The sequence below is a fragment of the Fringilla coelebs genome (genome assembly GCF_963513975.1).
Source record: "Fringilla coelebs genome assembly, chromosome: 1".
In the NCBI taxonomy this organism is placed as follows: Eukaryota; Metazoa; Chordata; class Aves; order Passeriformes; family Fringillidae; genus Fringilla; species Fringilla coelebs.
In genome coordinates, this window is record NC_140028.1 from 93,648,200 (window position 1) to 93,667,127 (window position 18,928).

An 18,928-nucleotide genomic window follows, 5' to 3' on the forward strand; every position below is an offset into this window, starting at 1 on the left:
TGCTTTGGCACTGGAACAGGCTCCCCGAGGAAGCGGTCAGACCACCAAGCCTGACAGAATCCAAGAACCATTTGGACGACGCCCTCGGGCCCATGGTGTGACACCTGGTGCGTGTTGTACAGGGCAGGAGTTGGATGCGACGATCCCTGTGCGTTCCTGCCAACACAGGGCACTCTGTGACTCTAGGCCTCCTCTCTCCCTACGAGGCGGGGGTCTCGGTGGGGCGCGGAACAGGAGGCTCCGGGAAGCAGAAGCCCCCTCCCGCCCCCAGCTCCCCCGGCTACTCTCCCACCCCTGCCCGGGCACACCGGGCGCCCCTGGCCGGGTGCCACGGGCCCCCCCGAGACGCCGCTCCTGGCCCAGCCCCTCGGCAGCAGCTCCTCCTCCGGGGCGGCGCGGGCGGGCCGTGCGGGGCTGTGCCGGGCCCACCGCCTGTCGCCGCAGCGCGGCCATGGCCACCCTCCTGCCGCGGGGCGCCGCCGCCGCCCGCCGCCGCCTCCTGCTGCGCCCCGCGCCGCCGGCCCGGGGGCCGGCGCGGGCCCCCAGCCGGGCCCTGTCCGCCGCCCTGCTGCGCCGGGGCGGCCTGGTGGGCGGCCGATGGGTGGAGACGGCCGCCGCTTTCCCCGTGCAGGACCCGGCCAGCGGCGAGGAGCTGGGCCGGGTGTCCGACTGCGGGGCGGCCGAGGCGCGGGCGGCTGTGCGGGCCGCGCACGAAGCCGGTGCCGCCTGGGGCCGCCTGCCCGCCAAGGTGAGCGGCCGCGGGAGGTGGCGGCGAGGGGGCCCCGGGGCGGTCCGGTCCGGTCCGGTCCGGTCGGGTCCCCCGGGGCCTCGCCTCCCCGTCCCTGCGTGCGGCGGCCACGGCAGCCTTGTCTCTCCCTCCTCCCAGGAGAGGAGCGCCCGCCTCCGCAGATGGTACGAGCTGATGATGGAGAACAAGGAGGAGCTGGCGCGGATCATCACAGCCGAGAACGTGAGTGGGGCGGCGGGGGTGGGCACGGGCAATGCTCCGTGCTGGCACTCGCGCTGGGAAACCCAACACAGACAGGCGAACAGGGACACAAGTAAAAGTGACAGCCGTCAAGCCTCTCCCTGCGCGCTTCACCAGTTTGGCCATCCTGTCCTTTTTAATAACTTTGGGCATATTGTGCACTCACATTGCTCTGCTAGGTCAGTGGCTGACGTTTCAAACGTTCCTCCTCCAGACATACATAAAGTGAGTTGGTTTGATAACCGTAGTACCTAATCAGAGGAAACCAAACCCATGTTGTGCTTCTTAGCATGCAAAAGCGTACATCCACCTAAACCATGGTCCCCGTGGCAGAAATGTTTGTGATTGGGAAAAATCATGCAAGTCTCCAAGTTGGATTCATATAGTCTGTATCACTGAGTAGTCTGGGAGCTCACAAACTGGTGTCCTTTTAGACAAAACCTTGCTGGAAGATACTTCAGCAGCTCCTCTGTTGTGTCACAGCTGCTAATGGTCCTGTAGTCCACTGGATCAGACCTGGGGGTGGTCCAAAGCAGTACACCCAAAACAAATAACCCTGGAATAAACTTGTAACTGTGTTGCCATGATTTGTGTCTTTCTTCAGAGTGGTAATAGCTGCTAACTTAGAGTTTGTAAATAAATGCATACTACATTTGCTGTTTCTCTTCCCTGTCCTAGGCAGGTATGAATCCAGGCACAGCATACAAATTATTGGCTATACAATGATGGGATATTGAATCCACACAACTATTGCTGCTGCAATCATAAAATCCTTGCTGGAGATCAGAGTGCATGTCAGAGGGAGGGGATCATGAAGTACTCTGAAAAGAAGAGAAACTCCAAAATTACTTGAATTTGTTTGTATTGCTTCCGTTTGCTGCTTACAATGTATCTTCAATCTGATTTAATCAAAGGGGAAGCCTCTGAAAGAAGCACAGGGTGAAATCACATATTCAGCCTCGTTTCTGGAGTGGTTTGCGGAGGAGGCTCGACGGATCTATGGTGATGTTATTCCAGCATCTGCAAAGGACAGAAGAGTCCTGGTGCTGAAGCAGCCAGTAGGAGTGGCAGCCATTATAACCCCAGTAAGCATAGCTGAACTCTTCTGAGTCACATGAAGGTTTTCAGCTCAGCCCCCAGTTCAAAATGCCACTTACTTCTGCAAACGCAGGAGGCAAAATTTTCCCAACTTTGACTGTACTATTTTCTCTCTTCCTAGTGGAATTTTCCCAGCGCTATGATTACCCGGAAGGTTGGTGCAGCTCTGGCAGCTGGCTGTACAGTCGTGGTGAAACCTGCAGAGGACACACCTTTATCAGCATTAGCTCTTGGGGAGGTGAGCTTTCAGTACTAAGCTTTACCTCAACAATGGACTGATACTGGAAACAGAGAATCAGATGGGCTTGGAAGGTAGCTCTGGCCAGTTTCATGTGTGAAGAAAGGGCAAACTGACTTGATGCGGGTATTTTAGTTTATTGAGAATCTTTGCAAACTGCTTCTAATATGGTCTAGAGTCTCAAAGTGTATCGGGCCATTTTGATACTCAAAATATCCTTATATCTTTAATTTAGTTCTTCTGAACACAGACAGCTTAAACTGGAGCAAAGGTGCTCTCTCAAGCACCTGTGGTACCTGTTCCTGGTTGTGCTGAGTCCTTTTGTCTTCCATTGACTTACAGACTTTTCTTCAAAACAGTGAACAATCATTAAGTGACTATTCCTCTTACAAAATGCTCTAATTATGCAAATTCTGTTTTTCTTTTGTTGCAGCTTGCAAACCAGGCTGGAATCCCAGCAGGAGTGTATAATGTTGTCCCTTGCTCCAGACAACAGACAGCAGCTGTAGGGGAAGTTTTATGCACTGATCCATTGGTATCCAAAATATCTTTTACTGGCTCTACAGCAACAGGAAAGGTACATACGTGGACAAAATATCCTTGAAGATTTTTACTGTGATTATGACTAGAAAGGTAGGGGGAAAGCGTGTGCCTTTATACAGAGCCTGCTTTTCTGGCTACTGTACACAGATTGCCCAAATAATTGTGTACCTCTTGAGATACTGCTTATATGTTTTAGCATCAGTACTTCACAGAAGAATGCCTGTCTGTAATTCTTGATAACTGCCATTTATTAAACCATAATGTGAGCAGTCCTGTACACAATGTTCTTGGTTTATATTGTAAGGTGACAACATACTAATAAGAGCACTGAAACTGAGTTTTAAAGGTGCCATTCAAGAATGGCTTCAGCAGTTGAGAGAAAGTATTAGAGGAGTGAGGCCTGGAATCTCTGCTATCAACTGTAGTCAATAAGCAATCTTGTCACCATCTCTAATTGAATCACTAAAACTGCAGAGTGTGGCTCAAAATGACAGTTCTCTAGGATGGCTGTATGCAGAATGAAGCAAAAGTCTGGTATCAAGGCAAATCATAATACCAAATTCTGTTAGATCTTGGAAAACTTTCATAAGAGTAGTCAAGATTTTATTACCAAAAGAAAACAAACAAAAAAAGGTTGACAATATTAGTGTATAAAAGCTTAACCTGATCTGAAGTTGATCAAAATCTTTCTCTCCATTAGTCCTTGATCAGAATTTCATCTTTAAGGATTTTAATGGATGAAAGTTGCTTTTGTCACAGGAGATGGTCTAACATTGTAGAGAAGATGCCGATTATGTCCTTTCCAGAGTTAATTTTTCACTCCCTTGCATCCATGATTCCACTGTTCACATCTGTTGGAGGTACAGATGTGTGTGTCTCTTCTTTGCCTACAGATCTTGCTGAAACATGCAGCTGGCACTGTCAAGAGAGTTTCCATGGAGCTTGGAGGACATGCTCCTTTTATTGTGTTCGACAGCGCCAATGTGGACCGGGCTGTCGCAGGAGCCCTTGCTTCTAAGTATAGAAACTCAGGACAGGTGAGAATTTTTGTCCTTGTTTCTAGACAATGAAGAGCTGTACATAAAGTTTAAGCTGTAAATAAGCTATTTTATGTAAAAGGAAAGCACAGAACACTTCATTGCAAAGAGAAAGGTGCTGCACTCACAAATGGTTCTGGGCACTAAAGCAAATTACCAGCAAGTCTAAATAGCAACACTGAAATCTCATATATTTTTGTCAGAGCAAAGGGGTAGCATAAATAAATCGACCATTGAAAGCACTTACAAACAACTTTCAGGAAGAAAACAAACTCAAACTCAGATAATAAAGGAGTAAGAAAAAAAGACCCCCAACCACTAAGTGTGATTTGAGTTTTTGCTGCTCAGTCCAGCATTCTGCAGTTTAATTAGAAGGAATTTCATGCAGCTTCTGGACCTTGGTTAATCCATGTATCTGAGTCCACAGAACTCACAAAACATTTCCCCAGTATAAGCAACTTGGCAGTGTGACATATTTCACACACCCACTGACAGCTTGTTGAAATTGTATTTCTAAAGTGAAATGGGTGGTGAAAGAAATGGCACAGCTGGGTAACAGCTCAGGATGAGGGAGGAGAGGCAGGGGACATCAGTGTAGTAACCTGATTCTGTGGCCTGAAGGCCAGAATGAATTAATAGATGGATTAAATACAATATAAACTAATGGGGTTTTGTCTTACCTTGTTTGTTTTCAGACTTGTGTTTGCACAAACCGTTTCCTGGTGCAAAAGGGAATTCATGATGAATTTGTGGAAAAGTTTGCTAAAGCTATAGACAAAGAACTACATGTTGGAAATGGATTTGATGCAAAAACTACCCAAGGACCACTAATAAATGAAAAAGCAGTGGAGAAGGTATAAGTAAATATTTAATTTTTAACATTCTGATTTTCTTTTTATGATCCATAAAATAACTTTACATTTATGTTTTACCTTTTTTCCCTTGTTTTATTAGAGCATATTTGCAGTGTGGCTGGAAGTGTGTTCTGTCCCCCAAGTCCATGTGTACATATAGACAGATGTGGACAGTTCATGTATCTTCCCTCTGTTTCCTTTAAGGGAGAGGCCTCCTTTAGGAGAAACTGATTCCTCCTGATTACTCTCTAGCTGTTCTCAAGTCCATTCACTGAAATTGGATACACTGTGAGAGCTGTACAGTGATCCTGCAGTTCTGAAGCACTGTGATTGACAATTTCCTTTGAGGAACAGTGTTTCTTTTTGGCAAAAGCTAGGCAGAATAATTTCTCATGGTTAAAAATACCAGAACTCTGAACGTTATAATTACTTGAAACTTTGTGTGCATGGTTTGGGTCTTCTGTTTTGGGTGACCTGCAACTCCAGGAATACTTATTATTTTAAAAAATCCTAATAAATCACATATTTTATAATACTTCACTCTTCCTAAGGTTAAAGATTTTTGAGTCAAGTCGCCCATACTTTGTAAGATATTACAGTTCAGTTGCATGCCAGTTTGGTTGAATCCATTATACATGAATGCTGCCAGATTCTTTATAAAAGAATGGGAAAATATTCAGTTATTTGGGAGACAAAGGATATAGTCCTTGAATTTCCTTCCTTCACGTCTTCCTTTCTTACATCACAAAAGTGTAGTATGTGTATCAGGTACAACTATATGTACAAATAAACACTGTATATAGTCACTTTCTGTAATTTCAAAGGACAGTATTCTAGGTGGGGATTGCTACTTTAGTTTTCTTATTGCTTTGTTGTCTTTAGATTAATTGTAACTATAGGGGGTAGGTAGAATCATAGATGTAGGAAAATGTTCTCTCCAGTTCCATCTTGAGAGTTGTTTCTCTTTCCATGGCATACATTTCATTTCCATAGTGCTTGATCACTCCTAGAAGATTCAGTTTTTAGTCCTGCAAAGATTTTTTCTCACGTTAGGTGTAGGCTTTTAATTTCTACAGAAGAGTGGGCTGGGGACCACATTCATAATTTATCCCTTTGAAATTATGTCAGACTGAGAGAAACAAGAACTGAAGAGAAATTAGATAATATTGCAAATGATCCTCTGCAAGGTGTAAGCCTCTCTTAAAATTTTTTCTTAAATATAGGGAGAGTATTATTTCTTCAGTGGGAAATAGAGTATTGCTCATTCTTAAATGCTAACTTTAACTTTTTTATGCATATCTCAGGTAGAGAAACACATTAAGGATGCAGTTTCTCAAGGAGCATCTATTGTGACTGGAGGGAAACGACACAGCTTGGGGAAGAATTTCTTTGAGCCAACATTACTTACTAACGTTACAACAAAAATGCTTTGCACCCAAGAGGAGACATTTGGCCCTTTAGCACCAGTTATAAGGTGAGATTATTAATTCCACAGATTAAAATTAACAATTAAAAAACAATGAAAGATTATTTTGAATAAACAAAATTTGAAAGACAAAAAAATATTTTTGTATGATCACACAAGTCTTGTAAAAATACTGGGGTACACATGTGAAAACATACTTTGGAAATGTAGCCTGTTTGTTTTTTTTTCCTGACCTGATCTTAGCATCTCTGCAACATTTTGAAAATTAAAGTATCTCAATGGTTAAGCAAGGCTAGATAGCAGCAAAACCTTCATTGGCTTCATGATCTGTGGTATGTAAGAGGAGATGGCACTTTTGAGTTTGCCATGTGATTTGCTAGTCCTAAGCTATTCTGACAGAGGATGAATTGGAGCTGTCTGTTCTCCTTAAAGCCTTCCCTGCCTTTGTGCAGACCAGTTGGATATGATTGAAGAACATACAGTTATCTCTCAGACTTGAGAGTGCTGTGTAGTTGGGGAAATAGGTGAAGTAAATGTCTTGGTACCAGCTAGCTACCTCAGGGGGATAAAGGCAATCTTAACTACTTAACTGCAGTTTAAATTCAGAGAAGAGGTAGACACTTCAGTGTTTAAAAATGAAAGTTAAATTGGCTTTTTAATGTACACTTTTGGGAAAAATAAATTGACATTTTAATTCCTGATAAGACTGCTTCTTGTCACTAAGTCAGCAAGACAGCAGGTGAACTGCAGGCCTCATCTTTATTTTTTCTCTTTCTATTGACAGGTTTGAGACTGAAGCAGAAGCTGTTGCTATAGCAAATGCCGCTAATGTGGGTTTAGCAGGTATGCTTCTCTGTCAGATACATGTATTCCTGCAGTTTTGTGAGCTTTAGTGCTGTGGAGTGATGATTTTGAATGTCATTAAGTCTCTTTTTCAGTCTTCTGCAATTGTTCTTACTGATTTTCACTCCTGTATCTCTGTGTCTGCATGACAGGATATTTCTACTCCCAAGATCCAGCTCAGATCTGGAGAGTTGCAGAACAGCTGGAAGTTGGAATGGTTGGTGTTAATGAAGGCATAATCTCATCAGCAGAGTGTCCTTTTGGTGGGGTAAAGGAGTCTGGTTTAGGGCGAGAAGGCTCAAAATATGGCATTGATGAATACTTAGAAATAAAATATGTCTGCTTTGGAGGATTATAAAAGCCTTCAAACAGCACAATCCCCACAATTTGGGAAACAGTGCTGTTGTTTTTATAAGCTTCTTGAGCCAGAAATATGTATGAATGCAACTTCTACCTTCATTAGAAGTAATCAGCCCTGTCCTGTGTGTGTGTATAGACATATCTACGGTATTCTGTGCTGCCAAATGTTTTTACACAGTCTTTGTTTATACATCCAGTTTTTCAGCAATGTGATCACAATGTCCATTATTTTTAGTAAAGAGTAGGGATGTACATTTACTGTTCTTGGATTATCCCTGTGTAACTGGGAGACCTTTGAGACTTGTGCATAATGAAAACTGATTGTGACCTATAGCAAGGGAAACTAGACCACCAATTTTTACTACCTTTAGTATTTCAGTGTGGATAAGGGAGGCTTTGGGATGGCATTCTCCCTTTAGAATTTTGTGTACTCACACTTTCTAATGTGGTTATGTGACCTCCTTTAGAAGCAAGTGTGTGGTTTGGGGTTTTTTTTTTGTTCGTTTGTTTGGTTTTGGTGGTTTTTTGTTTGGTTGGTTTTTGGCTTGGTTGGTTTTTTGGGGGTTTTTGTTTATTTGTTTTTTGTTTTTTTTAAAATTGTGGCAGATATCTGCTTCTTACGAAAGGTGAGGAATTGTTTTGAGCTATATCTAGGCATCCACACAGGCTAACAGACAGCTTTTTCAGCACTGTTAATGCTGACTGCAGGGCTGCTTTAGGTTTTTGAGCAAAAAGGTGTACTTTGAGCTTAACAGCTTGCATATCTAGGATGAAATATAGCCCTTGTATGATGCCTGTTAGCCCCAGCAGTCCTGGGAACAGTACAGTCCAGGACAAAGAATTGCTGGCTTAGTGAGAAACAGGAGGAAGATAAGATACTCACAGGAACAACTTGCAGAATTATAAGGGGAGACTGTAAGGGCAGTGGGAAGAAAGCACAAGTGGTGATATGTTGATACAAATAAACTCCCTCTCTTCCATAAAAAGACCGTGATTCTCCTTGGGTAGAAGTACAGTCCCTGATGTAAATATTGCTCAGTGTCTAAAGGAACATAACTCACCCCCTTCAAAGAACAGGAGCAGATATCCATCCGTGTGGGCTTTGTGTCTTGAATTAGATTTGTGGCTACACAGGTGAAGGTCCATTAGGGAGGAAGGTTTAAAAACCTTTGAACATGGCTCATTTGTGACCTAGTAAAGAGTTGAATAGTGGTGGTTAGAGGTGAGGCTTTGACCTTTGGCTTGACCTCAGTATTCTGTCATCTTCAAAAGATGATGTAAGGCTTCCTTAGTATGACATAAACAATGTTGTTAAAAACATTTTAATGGCAGTCAAACAAAGCACTTTAAATGTGCAATGTTAATTTGGTGAATAAATCAGAATGGCAGAAGTGGAATAAATTTTGTTTCTTGTGTTCATTTTTAAAAATATATAAAAGAAGGCAACATAATTCTTCTTTTTATAAAGTAATGAATGTACCCTTTGAAATGAAATATTTTAAAATATTTTATCCTATCAGGCAAAGAGGTACCAGGTAACACAAGACTTGGAGAGGGAGGGGGAGAGCAAGCTGGAACAGAGTTTCACAGGGTTTTTGTTTAAAGCGCACATAAAGTAGCATTGACTGCTACTCCTTATTTTTAAATATTTTTTATGGTTGTATTTGTGTAGCAGTTGAGACCAGATGGGTCTGGAGCACATTATCTGTCAGTACTGTGTGCATCATGCCAACTGAAGGGCAGTTAAAGGGTATTTACTGCCCCTCCAGTAATTCCCAATGCACCAAACCCACATATTTGTGGTAGTGAGGACTTTAATACTGTTATCTGTGCTTGTCAAAAACACAAGAAGGATGGCCTCTGGTTGCAAGAAACTTTCCTATACCCAACTTTTGCGATAACACTGTTGAGTGCACAGGCTGCCTGAATTTGGGGAATATAGTGTTGTGGGAGAAAGCTGCTTGCCAGCCTTGGCTACCAAAGTGTTTAGTATTAGTTGGAAAAAACAACTGTGTAAAAGAAGGTCATGCCTAGGTTCCCAGCTTCCACAACCCAGTGATGCAGTCTTAGTTACAGGTACTGTACACAGGTAGAACATCTGCCACTGAAATTCAGTTGTATGTGCCTGTAAACTGTATAAGGTCAAAATTAAAATCATCTTACTTACAGCTGTATGACAGTGTAGTATTTAATGTGAGTGTACTTCTTGGGGACAGTGCAGTTGGAGGATAAATTATTTAACCCTTGCTCTCTTCACTACAAGTTACTGATGATGCATTGGTACATTTAAAATCTTAATGTCTTTTTAATGTGCTTTTCAGATAATAACACTTCTAATGAGTGTTTACTTTTTTTTTTTTTGCAAATAATACCTTTTACAATGCCTGATAACAAGCACAAACTATAATTAAAGATAATGTTTGTAAGAAACTTAAGAAATACTTTTGTCTAGATTGGATTGTGGTTGGATTCCAGCATAATATCCTCGTGTCAGTAAAGTCTACATCAGTTAAGCACAGAATAATCAAAGTTATCTTCATAGCAAAAGCTGGGATTGTTCAACAAAAGACTTACTTGAATTCTCACACCTCAGTTGTGTTGATTGCACTTGTGATAGTTTAGCAATTCCTGGATATTAAAACTGTGATTAAAAAAATGTTTTCAGTTAATAAATAACTTCTGTGAAAGCATCAGATTTTGTGGTTTATTACGTTATTCAGTGCTGAATTGACAAATTGAGAGAAGCCAGCCACATTAAGTTCAATCTCTCAGATTTGCAGAGATTTTCTCCTGACAGCTTTATCACTGTAAAAGACACCACTTCTTTGCATCCACATGTTCATATAGTGTAAGATTTTGGTACCCCCAATTACAGTCCCTTGAATCTAAATCAGATAGATGAGACTACTTGGACACAGTAATCTGCCATCAGTCATTTTGTATGCCAGTCTTTTATGCTGAGTCAAACATTTTTATCATGAAACAGATGAGAATGTCTTCCCTGCTTTTGTAATGTGATTACTTGCACAATTCTTTATTTCATTCATTAAGATTTAAAATAGAGTTTTGGGAGCTCTTCTACTTCTATTATTTAATACAGTCTTGAAGCCTGAGAAACTGTTTAAATTTCCAACTTGACACCGTCATGGCCAAGTTCCAGTTTATTTTCTTAAGTTACTCTTTAAACAGCTGTTTCACAAACATCCACACACCCCCCCCCCCCACACCCCCACTGTCTGACTTGTCTGTACAATAAGCTCTCAAGAAACTATGTTTATGTGTTCGACTAAATATTAACAACTTTGCTATCTTAAAGATTTAAGTATGGTGTTCAGAAGTTCTAAGTTACATTTTAGCACTTGTTTAAAGGGTTTCTAGGTCAAAACTTCCTGCTTAGGTCCTTCCAGCAAGAACCATGAGAAGTTGGTGGTTTAGTCACTTCACCAGTGAGTGCCAAAGCTGCTTAGCACAACTGGCTGAAGTTGTGTTGGAATCATGCCCATGATCTTCTGCTGCACCACTTATTCACAGAGGTGGGGGAAGGCTACTGCTGTTATCAAATGTTCAGTGCAATAACAAAGGGGCAGATTCCATCCTTCAACAAAGGACACACATATTTCATCAGCTCATTTAGCTGCCAGTCCAGTGGTAATGTTTTGTGCCACCCAGGCTGTGGCACTGTGTATCCAAACAGACTTAAACACTTGCTTTCATGCTGTGTGATTTTTTCCTTACAGAAAGACACTTGTATCTCATAGCACCTTTTATTATCACTATTTGGCACAAACTTAATACACAATGATGGAAGAATTTTTCTTTTCCAGTTCAGAAACAAGCAGCATAACCTACCCCTCTACCAGCATATTTTGGGTTGTATTGCACACCTGTATCTCTGATTACTCCTGAGCAGCTGACTCAAGTATGGACTGTTACAGAGTTAAGCCACAACACCTGTGAAACCACCACACTTGGCATGACAGCTGGTAATTACTTACACACAGCCAATTAAACCACCTAAGGACCAGCACCATGTGAAAATTTGTGAAGTGCAGTAAATAATTTTTTTCCTGCTCTCTGATCTACTGAATTATGTCACCTTCCTAGTAAAAGATGCTTCTGCCAGTAGGAAGGGAAGGAATCAGCTACTGCATTGCTTTTATGTTTGAGTATGGACAAGCTATGGAAGACAACATATGTCTATTAACCTGGCCTGACTGCGGGATCCAACACAGAATACCATGCTTAAAAGAGTACCTGACAAGTTTCTAAAAGGAAAGACAAAACTTTATTAATAGTTACAGAAATGTAGTAATTTCAGCTCAGAAATGGTTCCAGTTACAATACAATAGCATTTGCAATAAATAACATTTTCTAGAAACAAATTCCTAATATAAATTCTGTAACAGCTCACCCATCCACCCACAGGGAGAAGTGCTTTCATACTGAGACAAAATACAGATGTGCAGCTCATCTGCACTTGATTCATAGCCTGTACAAAAACCATTTGCCTTTGTTGCCTCCTTCTTAAAATTTTATTTCTAAATTTTTTATTTCCCTCCTTTGCCTTGGGGAGGTAAGGATATAAAACGTTCGTGAAATGGGTTTTTCTTTGCTGCAGAAGTATAGGATTAGTATTCAAGTTAGGGATCCCTGATAAGCAATAACTGACATTAAGAAACTTAATTCACCTGGATCCCATTTCCCTTCTCCTGGAGGAACATTTTCCTCTCTCAAAACTCACCTAAATGTCAGAAGACTACACTTACTGTTCTTTTATTACTACCACCCTGAAGCTCCACCTGACTACTGCCCATTACTGGTATAATGGGGGACAAAATTAGTTTCACTTGAGGTGAGCAGGAATAGAACAGGAATAAAAGCAGGAATAGAACATTTCCTTAGGACCTCAATTATTTCAAGAACATCAAAGTATCTGAGGAAAGTTTGCACCAGCACAGAGAACACATGCATGGACTCACTGTCTCACTTTTAAGTTCCTTGCATGTCTGTGAACTTCTGATTGCCCAAAGGAGACAAAGGAAAGGAAAACTGATACTGTATAAGCAAACAGCTGACAGCACGAAACAGATGCTTGAACAGTACTTTTATCTGATGCATCTGACAGAGGGAGAGTAAGACTTTACTAAAAAGACAGAATTGATAATTTATTCTTACACACAAAACAAGAATAACCTTTTTTCACCTATGTAAATAAACAATTGTCTGTAATTAGACATACTGCATTTTGCTTTGTTTTTTTCTACTTAATATGACAGGTTGAACCACAGGACAGAGAATTTGGATGTGGATCTCAACAGATTTGCCAAGGTAAACTTCCATACTGCAGTATTATTCTAGTTAGGAAAATAAAATCCACAAGACAATTATCTGTTTGCAGCCATGGCAGTTTCATGCTGTCTATGTACTGCATTGAATACTACAATTGGATACTGAACCTGTTTAATACTTAGGAAGTTTTTCCAAAATACAGTCCTTCCTTAAGATGCAAACAAAGGCAGTCCTTTTACATAGCTGGACAATCCCTTGTGCGTGTAAAATCAAGATGCAAATGAAAATCCAGTGCTTAGACTTCAAGGCAATGAGGCACTGTAAGTATCACCACCACTGCCTGCCTTCAACAAGAGGCAGTACCTTAGCAGTGCCAAACTGAACTATTCTTTATTTTCAGTAGACTGTAAGCCACACAGGACAAGCTCTATCTGATCTCCTCTGCTTTTCAGTGCAGAAGAGTCTTGTGGGAAGTTTACAAACCAGCTGCCAGTACTCTTTCTGTATGTGAAGGAAAACAGTGTGCAGAAGTAAACATGAGGACTGAGAACCTGTTTGGAATCTATAGTAATCTGAACCAAAGGGTTAGAATCCAAATTCTGCCATTGTGTTTGCGCCATTACAGCCAGTTTTCTGACCCTTCATTCAAGGTATGAACTGACATTCTGCAAGAAAGCAGTAGTTCTAGAAGTAACAATTACACTGAATCAAGATACAAGGCTTGCTGTAGTCCCTCCTAAATTCCTGACACAAGCATATTTGCCCAAGTGACACAAACGTGATACCACAAATTCACAGAGCCAGAAATTATTGCTTTCAGCTTCTGTGCAAGTGCCACATATTAAAAGCAAGCCTGCTCTTATGGTACAAGGAATAACTTCTCCTTACAAGCAGGCGGAATCAATCAAACTAGAATCAGAAGCAGCTGAAAATTTTTAACTATATTCAACTTTGAAAACACAGCTAAAATACTGCTAGCAACAAAGATGTTCAAGTATCATCAGAGAATTGAATTTACCAAGCAACATCCACTTGCTAGGGCCTTATACAATGAGAAATTGGTCTAATATTTCTTATTTGTTGGAGTGAGAAACACTTAGCCAAATCATGCATATGTTCTCATGGCCCATTACAAGAGATCCAAAGATCTGGGCCCACCTGCACCTGTGGGCAGGAGAATAGTCCTGGAAATTCTGCAGCATTAAGGAATGCAGGTTTATGATTCCTGGAGTTGTTTTACTAGAGAAACAATTCCTCATTTTGGTGGGGTTTATATGTTTGTTTGTTTTATAAAAAAAGATATTTCAATACCTCCAAGGAAGAACATCCTAAAGTTTCAGCACTGGCTTTAAAAACATAAAATAAACCCAAAAGACATAAGTCACTAATTGCACAAAACTGACAGGTGCTGCAGACTGCACTGACATGTCCTAGAAGGCAAGCTTATAGATAAAGGCACACTGGAGACAGTATTTAGCAGAAGCATCAATGGCAGCACAGCACGTACGAACTTGAAATTATTTAGGCAAATTATTTCCTTGTTTAAAAATGCATGTTTTCAAGAGAATAATTCCTGCTAGAACATTCTGTCTAGTTATCCATAATGGATTAAGCCCAACATTTGGATTTCAAAGGAAAGAAATAAATTACTGTTTTGAGTGGGCTTTAAATTTTTTCAGGAATGCTTTAAAGTGAACGCTGCTTTTATTATGTTAACACATCTGGAGCAGGAACTGAAATACTTTAGAAGCTGACCTTGCTTTTGTTGACCAAGATATTTAAAAATACATATATACATACACACTCACACTCTCAAGAAGAGGGAGAGTGTGATAGATTTGTTTCAAGAAATAGCCTAAACTCCCCATACACAGAGTTGAAACTTGGTTTCTGAATGAAGCAAATCATACCATTCATACTGCACTGCTTATGGGGAAAACATAGACAACACCTGTATTAGCCCTTTTTAGCTCTTCACAGCCTCTCCCACCCCACAATGACTCCTGCAGCCACACAAAGATCTCCAGAAAAATGCAGGACTGGACACAGGGTAAATACTCCTCAGTGCTGAATTAGTAGCCTTAGGGACTGTTGGTGACTGCACTCGATAATCAAAAGTATGAAACAAGTTATGAGCACGCTATGTTGCTGCAACTTTTGACCACTGATTTCTTCCAGCCTAGACAGTTCTGCGTGCTGCCCAAGTCCATTAACAAGAGAAGCACAGAAGCCACAGTGTTCAACCAGCTACTCTGTTGTGTCAGACTTCAAAAAAATGATGGAGAAAGCCCCAAAATCCTCAACTAAATTATTCCTCATGATGGAAATGGGCTATGCACCCTCCCTGACCCTTCTACAATCCTCCCCTTGATCTCTATACTGCTCCATCCTCTGATAATGGGTTCTCTACCACTGGATTAAAAAAATCCAAAGCAACAAAACAAACTCCCAAAACATTAAAAAAAAAGTCCTCCTCAAAAATGCTCCCTCCTCAAAGAGGAATGCTTTCTCCATCAAAACACATCTTTATCTCAGCCCTAGACTTCAGTACATCAGTAGAGTACCCCCAGGAAAAGCTGATGTCATGGCTAAACAGTACCACTGATACAGATGCTCCCACAAGTGAGGCCTGAGTCAAGCCTTCAGTTAGGGATTTCAAAAGCAGTACTGGGAACATGATTTCAAAGCCTAACAAGCAGACTGTGGAGAAATTACACAGACTGTGAACAAGAATGTCAGAACTGCAATACACCTACCCTTGCCAAAGACCAAAAAAGATCACTTTAGTCCAATACATCCAGTCACTCAATAGCCAAAGAGGAAAAAATCAAACAATCTCAAGTTCAAGCTAAAACATTGCTCAATACCGATTACCACAACAAGAAAGTACAATGAACCTCCTGCTCCACACAGGGTTTTTGCCACAAACATTTCACTGCACAAGTGCCCAGCACATCCTTTAACTGAGCACTTGATGCTGACAGATGAAAACTCACCTCAGCTGAGCATTCAGTCTTAAAAGGTCCAGAGCTCTTCATAGTGATCTAAAAAGGTTGTTTGGGATGCTCAAAATGCTTCTCAAGGTGCATCACACCAAGTCCTTCCTGCTAGTTTCCTGGATGGACATGGCAGAGCCAAAGCAATTTGATCATTACAGAAGCAACCTAAGGCTGGATTTCCCTGCAGACATCACACCTCCTATGTGAATACAGGGAACGTTGCATCCCAGAGGACACCATACACCATGTTACATTATAGCTGATCCAGTGCAACTGCTCCAGTTTTTAACTTTCCCTGAAAACAAGAATGTTTCACCCAATGAACACTACCCTAGAAAAGGAAATCCCAAACTACAGATGGATAAAAACATTGCACTAAAAATGCCCTTTGTGTTTCCATCCTAAACTAAAAATTAAGACGGAGCTTGTGGCCATATATTGCTCTCTATAATTGTAAGGGACTTCATCTATATTGGCTTTTGCCGTTGCAAATCACACCACTTCTCAAAGAGAGCATTAGGAGCACATATGAATCTGTATGCCATTGTTAGTTACCATAGTTTGTAGCAGAACAGCCCTGGCTAGTTTTGTAGCAGTGATATGGAAACAAAGGCCTTCTGAAGTTGAAACGTTCAGCACAGAACATGCAAGAAATAAGATGTGCTTTTTCTTGTTCCTATAATGGTGACAAAAGGAGTTAGCTGACCATCTAATCCTTTCTCCCTCCTTCTGCCTTCCCCTACCTGTGCTAAAAATTTACCCTCCAATCTGCAATTAGTTGATATTTTAGGAAGATTTTAGTTCTGGAAAAAACAGAAGCGGGCCAACATGTTTCAGATGTGTCGCAGCAGTGTGTTCTGTGCTTTTACCCTCATTCAGTTATCTGTCTTTGGAGCTGTAGTTGAAGGAAACTCCATTTCTGACGGACCCATTTATAAGTGTTCTAGAATTCTCTCTTTCAATCTTTTCTCTGCTGAAGATAGTGTCCTGATCACTGTCAAACTCTGACTCAGAGACCATCAGACTGGAGTTGTGTTCTGTACTTCTGTGTTTTATACCTGACAATAAAAAAGCAAAACAAACTCATTAGAAGGCTTGGATTTTTAGTAGTGTATTACCATCCTCTCCCCTGCTGTGATATGAAAGGTAAGTGAAAACATTCTCTGAAGTGCAATGTAACAGCATACACCAATACAAAAACTGACTTTAGAAGTATCATATACCATTTCAGATCTCTTATGACTTCATTGCAGGACCATTAGTTTACGACTCTGAAATGTGAATATATGCATTTAAATTCAAATGTAGTTAAACAACTAGATTATCTTAGTACATACCCAATATATTTTTAATATCTTGAATCTGGAATCAGTCTTTCAACTCAATGACCTTATTAACATAAGTGGCAATGAAAAGTCATGATTTCTACAGAAACATTATCTCTGTCTTTCTAGGACAGCAATTTCTCAGAATGATTTTGTTTCCTTGGATTCCAACACTTCCCTTGCTAAAAACTGAAAGTCAGGTAAATTAAAAGACATGTAAACAGCAGCTGAAATCTACTGATTTTTAACAGGGATGGATAGGTCAGGAGGGAACTGTTGTGCAGCCACAAAACCAGCTCCAAATTAAAGCATGTGCAGAGGAGGAAGGCTTACATGGAGAAAATCTGTGGGGCAATTTAATGTTCTAAATTAGATAAACTCTGAAGCTCAGAGGCTGAGTCCAAGGCTTTATTAAAGAAATTAACTGATTCTCCCCCAGCCACTTCACTGTCTGTCTCTGCCATTCCCAGACTTGTAGGTCTGCTTCTGGGCTCCTCCTGCCTACAGGTATCAATGCAGACACACTGGCTGGGTGAGCTCCCAGGCTGCCATACAGCACGTACCATATTTGGGCCGTAGCTCCATTCTCTCCTGTTCGTCTATGTTATCTAGGATGGTATATTTTGTTTTCTTTCTTATCTTTGTTCTCTTCCTGCTAAAAAGATAGTAACCAAGAAGACATTTAATTCTCATGTACACACAGAAATCTGCCCCCTCCTTCCTTTTCATGTACATACCCCAATATACAGAATGTAATTGCACTTTCTCACCTCCACTTAAAAATATTGCTAGCTTGTACCTGAATAAGGCAGTTTTACAATATGGACAAGACAGTGTTGCTAATTTTCACTGATATAAAAAGATGAAGAAAGCAAGGCAGATTGATTTGATCTCCTAAGCCACAGTTAGTTCAATTTCAGCATAGTAACTGCACACATGGAAGATGAATATTCATGTGCCCCCACAGTTCACAGTGGAGAAGCTACCTTACTGCTAAGCCAGCATTACAACAACAGCCAGCCTTGGCCTTCCCTCCACGAGCTTCTGTAGAATTCCTCTGGCAACTCAAAGTTTTTAAAAACTCCAAATCTCCAGCCAAATCTTGAGTCTACACTGTCTTTTTCACGTAGTTTCCACAAGGCAAAGGGAATCTCTTGACATTCTGTCCCATGCTGTAATTCTCTCATCTTTTTCACGTGGATCTGTATCAACCAGCCCTCACTCTCAGGCACAAGCCATGTGAGGACAAAGGACAGAAGCAGCTGAACTTACAAAAAAATCCCTCAAACAATCATCCAATATGCACAAGCCTGTGAGGCTCCACCCCACACTGTGGGAGTGGAATGGGACACACTTTACTATTTAAAATTTTCTATTAACAGCGCTGTTCCCTCAACCATAAAAATAAAACTGGTATCAACTCCTACACATCCTTTACATACTGCAAAGACACCCTAGAAAAAGATGAAAACCCAGAAAGATTTTGATGGCATTTTATTTTTGCTAACACCTGAACAAGCTATCTATTTGTTGAGCTGTTTGAGCTGCAGCAAAAACACTTGCTCTAGCGACAGAACTTGCAGGGGCTTGTCACTTGAAAGAGAATTTCTTATCAGCTCACTAGGAAAGACTGGAGGGGAGGCAGGGAGGGAAACAACATTCAGTACTATGAATGCTCCTGTTTAAGGAAAGAGGAAGCAAGAAGTCTGCATGACTGAGATCACTAGAGTACTCCTTGCCTGTAAGCCACATGTAGCTTGGGCACCAACCCTTCTTGTCCAAAGCATAAAACAGATTGGGAGCAGATCCTTTCCCATGGCCTAGAACATTCTTACATCAGTGATCTTCAGGGTGTGCCTTTTGTTTTTTTAGCATGGAGTACCTGCAGGACTCAGTAGGAGACTGAAGATCTGCAGCATACTCTCAGC

General features: G+C 41.2%; 2 protein-coding genes across 2 annotated transcripts in view; one reads left to right on the forward strand and one right to left on the reverse strand.

Annotated features, from left to right (window-relative positions):
• The first annotated feature begins 436 nt into the window (after positions 1-436).
• Positions 437-10,055, forward strand: ALDH5A1 (aldehyde dehydrogenase 5 family member A1). Its single transcript, XM_084220792.1, has 10 exons — positions 437-748; positions 887-970; positions 1,903-2,073; positions 2,208-2,324; positions 2,758-2,901; positions 3,761-3,904; positions 4,600-4,758; positions 6,063-6,232; positions 6,969-7,027; positions 7,180-10,055. The coding sequence occupies exons 1-10, from the start codon at positions 452-454 to the stop codon at positions 7,383-7,385; spliced, it is 1,551 nt and encodes a 516-aa protein (XP_084076918.1). The 5' UTR covers positions 437-451; the 3' UTR covers positions 7,386-10,055.
• Positions 10,056-16,554: 6,499 nt separating this feature from the next.
• Positions 16,555-18,928, reverse strand: part of KIAA0319 — a gene marked incomplete at both ends in the record, with an annotated part of 39,505 nt that continues 37,131 nt past the window's right edge. Inside the window, 2 exons of the mRNA XM_084226068.1 lie at positions 16,555-16,733; positions 17,564-17,655. Of these exons, the coding sequence (XP_084082194.1) occupies positions 16,555-16,733; positions 17,564-17,655 (271 nt within the window). The remainder of the gene's footprint in view (positions 16,734-17,563; positions 17,656-18,928) is intronic.